Source organism: Chrysochloris asiatica, unplaced genomic scaffold (assembly GCF_000296735.1).
Source record: "Chrysochloris asiatica unplaced genomic scaffold, ChrAsi1.0 scaffold00073, whole genome shotgun sequence".
Classification (NCBI taxonomy): domain Eukaryota; kingdom Metazoa; phylum Chordata; class Mammalia; order Afrosoricida; family Chrysochloridae; genus Chrysochloris; species Chrysochloris asiatica.
The window spans coordinates 2,075,238-2,080,188 of NW_006408591.1; the positions used below are offsets into that span (position 1 = coordinate 2,075,238).

At 40.1% G+C, this 4,951-nt stretch overlaps 1 protein-coding gene across 1 annotated transcript in view; it reads right to left on the reverse strand.

Moving 5' to 3' along the window:
• Positions 1-4,233, reverse strand: part of IL12B (interleukin 12B (natural killer cell stimulatory factor 2, cytotoxic lymphocyte maturation factor 2, p40)) — a 13,635-nt gene extending 9,402 nt beyond the window's left edge. Inside the window, exon 1 of the mRNA XM_006864920.1 lies at positions 4,144-4,233. Within this exon, the coding sequence (XP_006864982.1) occupies positions 4,144-4,231 (88 nt within the window). The 5' untranslated portion in view covers positions 4,232-4,233. The remainder of the gene's footprint in view (positions 1-4,143) is intronic.
• Positions 4,234-4,951: the final 718 nt, after the last annotated feature.

A 4,951-nucleotide genomic window follows, 5' to 3' on the forward strand; every position in this document is an offset into this window, starting at 1 on the left:
GGCTGTGGGCCCCATTTGGGCTCCAGGTTGTGAAATAGAGCAGCCAAAAGTTTATAGCTGTCATGGATACATTAACTAGCAGATTGCTCCTAATGATTAACCTTTGATTTGCTGGCAGATGAGGCAAACCTTGATTCACTGAAAAATACAAACAACACAGAACCCTTTGCCAAGGTCTGGTGAAGATAAGAAACTTCCTGTACAATTTCATTTTCACAGGGAATAAACCAGAGCACAGTATTTATCAGAATAACATGGTGATTAAAAGCCCAGAGTATGGAGAAAGACTGACCAGGCCTGAATCCTGTCCCTATTAACAAGCTCTGTTTCCTCATCTGTAAAATGACAATAGAACAGTATCTACCTTGTAGGTTTTGCTTTAAGGATTAAATGAAAAAAATAAAATGATTAGTACAGGACCTGACATATGGTAAAGGTAAACTCAATGCAAGCTGTTGTGATTATTCCTAGATCAAAGGATCAGACAACAACACAGACAAACCCTTCTATAATTTCCCATGGGGATTTAAGGATTTAGTTTCCTCTTCGGAAGACTCATCAATGGAGATTTTCATTATTTATGTATTATTTAACTGTCTTATGATCTGAAGAGGCAATTCAGTAGACTTTACTCTCCCCATTTATAAAGGAAGATATAGAGGTTAAGCAAGGTCACATCTGACTTCACACTTATCACATAGCTCAAGGGCTGCATCTCAGACCTGACTTCTATGCTCTGGACCAGGCTATAGTATCTTGATATCTAAACTGGCACTCGAGGTCTGGCTTAGTATAGTATCCCAAAGAGTTTGTCACATCACATCAAAGATGAATGTACTCATTCATTTATTTATACATCAATTATTAAATGAACAGAATATTTTTAGTGCAATGGTTCTCAAAAGCACGATCATCAGGCCACCATCAGCAGCATTTCCTGGACTCTGTTAGAAACGCAAATTCTTAAGCCTCAGTCCAAACTTCCCAAATCAGAAACTCTGGGAGTGGAGTCAAGGAATCGGCATTTTAGCAGTTCCTTCAGATGATTGTGATGCCCACTCAAGTCCGGATGCCATGGTAGGTAACAATCTGGGCTTTGGATTTAGATAAATCTGAGTTTTGACTGAGCTCACACTAGCACTGTGTTCTTAAAACTAGTTTAAGCTTCAGTATCATCTTTAAAAAAATGGGAAAAATATTATGATTTATCTTGAAGGTCACAATGAGGATTATATAAGCTAATTTATGTAATAGCTTGACTCCATGCCCTAAAATGCAATGTAAGTTGTGGCTCTTGTTATTGGCATACAAATTATTGATGTTATTTATGTTATTGGCATCACCTTGCAGGAGATGCAACTTAATGAGCAACAAAAGACAAAATGTAAACAGCAGTTAGGGTTTTGTTGATATAAAAATCATGTAGCATTTTTAATTTACTTTAGTTTTTACTTTGTCTCACTGATGAATGAATAACATGGCTATTTTCCTGTTAAGACTAAGACTCAAACTGCTTAGAAGACCCTTGTTCAGGGCATGGAAAACAATTACAAAAGGAAACTGATGAGGATCTTTTATAACCCAGGGCTTGGTTTCTTTATCATCTTGTTTTCAAAGTCATAGACCTCTTAGTGCTTTTCACATTGACTTTCTGGAATTTCTGTGGTTTACCAAAGAAGAAGTAACTAAGGGGTTAAATGTGCAAGAGGAAAGGTTTCAGAGCTCACTAACAGTCCCAGGTTTGGTAGGCATCTGGTATAACCATCTGGCTGGCCTTTGCTTCTATTCAAGGAAGGCTCTAAAACTTTCCAACGTTTCTGGGTAGGTGGCTGGACTGTTGTCTTCTTGATATTCTTGTTGTTTTCAAGTGCCCTTGAGTCGATTCTGACTCATAGTGATAGGCTTTCCAAGGAGCCACTGGTGAGTGTGAACGGCCAACCTTGTGGTTAGCAGTCCAGTGCTTATGCTACAGTGCCACATTCTTAAAAATGGAGAAATGGTCTGATATTTCTTTCACTTATCTAGTTAAGTGTTGTACTTTCTTGACTATCAAAACATTATTTTGGATCAATTGTAATCGCTTAAACTTTATCAGTTTTCTCTTACTTCACTCTATAAGGGTATAGGAAACAATTGCTTCATGTCTTTGTTGTAAAAAGTTGGTGAAGACTTAAGTGTACAGGCTTTGAAGTAAGACAGAATAGGGGTCATGTTCCTGTTCCATCCTTATCAGCTATATGACTTTGGGAAATAACTTCATTTTTTGTTTGGATGTTTGCCATGAGTCAATTTCAATGGATAGTGACCCCATGTAACAGAGCAGAATTGCCCTATAGAGTTTTCTAGGCTTTTGATGCCTTTGAGTTGTGGTGTTGGAGGAGAATACTAAAAGTGCCATGGACTGCCAAAAGAATCAATTGATCTGTTTTGGAAGAAGTGCAGCCAGAGTGCTCCTTGGAGGCCAAGATGGCTAAGCTTCGTCTCTCATACTTTGGACACATTGTCTGGAGAGAACAGTCGCTGGAGAAGGATGTCATGCTGGGTACGGTGAAGGGTCAGAGAAAAAGAGGAAGACCCCCAATGAGATGGATCAGCCATGTGGCATCATTGATGGCGTCAAGTGTGGCATTGGTAGTGAGGTTGGCCCAGGATCAGACATTGTTTCGTTCTGCTGTGCATGGGGTCGCTATGAGTCGGTTCCGACTCGATGGCACCTAACAACAACAACAATCTTCATGGATACAGATTGCATAGGTCTTGCTCCTATGTAGCCACTGGGTGAGTGTGAATCAACAACCTCAGTTAGTAAATCTTTGAGCCTCCATTTTCAGCAGTTGTAAAATGGGAGGAAGATAGGCTCTACTTCCTGTGGATATTGTGAGAATACAGGAAATGCTGTCCTCAATAAATAGTAATGTTGTTGTTGTTGTTGTTAAGTGCCGTTGAATCGGTTCATAAATAGGAATAATTAACATTATTGTTTTTGTTACACAATTAAAGAGTAATTAGCAGCATTATTTGAGTCCTGATGTGGTGCTGCACTGGATTGCAAGGTTGAGTTGAACCACAAGGTGGAGGTTCAAATCCACCAGCCGCTTCTTGGAAACCCTATATAGGGTAGCTATGAGTCCAAACCCACTTGAGGCACTTAACAACAAAAACAGCATCACCATTATTATGCTGACTTCATTGAAGAACATCTGAGGGTACTTCAGGAATGACCAGTGATCAGCTAAGGTATATTTACTGAGTATGAGATACTAGAAGGATAGAGGGAAACCCTTACTCTACTAACACTTATTCTATTATTCTATCAATAATTTTTGTTGATCATTGGGATAATAAATAGGTTCAAGTCATCAGAGACATATTTTTCAAATCAAAGCAATAATACTAGCTAACATTTATACTTACTTTCACCTCACCATCTGTTGAGTTGTCTTTACTAACACATCTAGTAACCCCTAAGACAGATACCACTTTGTAATTCCCAGTCTGCTGTTAGGTGCTATTGCATTATTACCAACTAACTTGTAGTGACCTTATGCACAACAGAACGGTACACTGCCCTGTCCTGTGCCAATCTCACAATTGTTGCTACACTTGAGCCCATAGCTGTTGCCATTGTGCCAATCCATCTTGTTGGGGGTCTTCTTCTTTTTCACTCACTCCCCTGTACCAAGCAAGATCCCCAGTCTACAGGTGTGGAAGCTCGTGCTCAGTGGTGACCGTACTCAAGATCACAGAGTCAATAATTCACATAACCATGACTTGAACCTAAGTCACTGTGAGCCTAAGTTGTATATTTTTATCCAAAGAGCTTGGTCAGAGATAAGTCACCACAGTGTCAACTGAGGGGGTGGAAGAGTGGGAGATGAGAGAACATAGTTCTTGCTCTGCTAAAATTCTCCACTTTGGAATTGTATCATATGACATAGCTGTTTTTTAAGCAAGACTGGCAAAGCCCTTATCTCTTTATACACCACAGTCCACAAAAACCTCCTTTGGCATCTAACATGAAAGGCAAACAGTCGGTACCCTTGCCAGGGTAGCTGCCCATTCAGTGATGTACCAAGCAGGGGCTACCTGAGAGTCCTGAATTGGCATTGCAGGACTTCATAGGAAATAAAGAAGCTGATTTACCATTTTTCTCCAGTTCCCACATGGCCATGAGGGGAGAAGCCAGCAAAACCAGGGCACACCAGGAGATGACCAACTGCTGCTGATGCATCTGAGGGAGAGAGAGAAAAAGAAGACAAAGCCAGAGAGGAAGAAAACAAGGAAGGAGGAGGAGATGAGAAGTAGAAGGGAAATAAAGGAGAAGAGACAGAAGAGAAAAGAAAAGAGATTGTCAGTAATTATTCAGGTCCACTTGGGAACTATCTGTATATACATACTATGCACATTGCATTGAATCTTTATTTCCCCCTTTGTTCTATGCAATGTCAGATTAATATTACATATGTTGCAACAGCCCTACACACATTAGTCTTTGGGTAAGAACATCTCCAGATAGAGAATCTTAGACTATTTGGAGCTAGAGGAAGAGCTGTCTGATGAAATCCCCTTATTTTTAAGGTGAAAAGCCTAAGGTTCAAAGAATGAACCTGACCTGTTTGGTTCAGTATTACAGTTATTTTTTTAGTACTTATTATGTAAGGACCTGGTGTGCCGCTGTAGGATAAACACTTGACTGCTAACCACCAGGTAGATGGTTTAAAACTGCTCCACGGAAACCCTGTACAGGGTCACTATGAGTCAGAACCAACTGCTTGGCACTCAACAACAACAATGTAAAGGACACGGAGCTAGGAGTCAAAAAACATTTTCCTTGGATCTTGCCTTCTAGGAACAAAGACTTTCATTCAACAAATATTTATCCAGTTGGTGTGCTAATTGCTGACCAGGCACTTGGGGAGATGAGCTCTTACCAGCTGTATGCACTGTGACA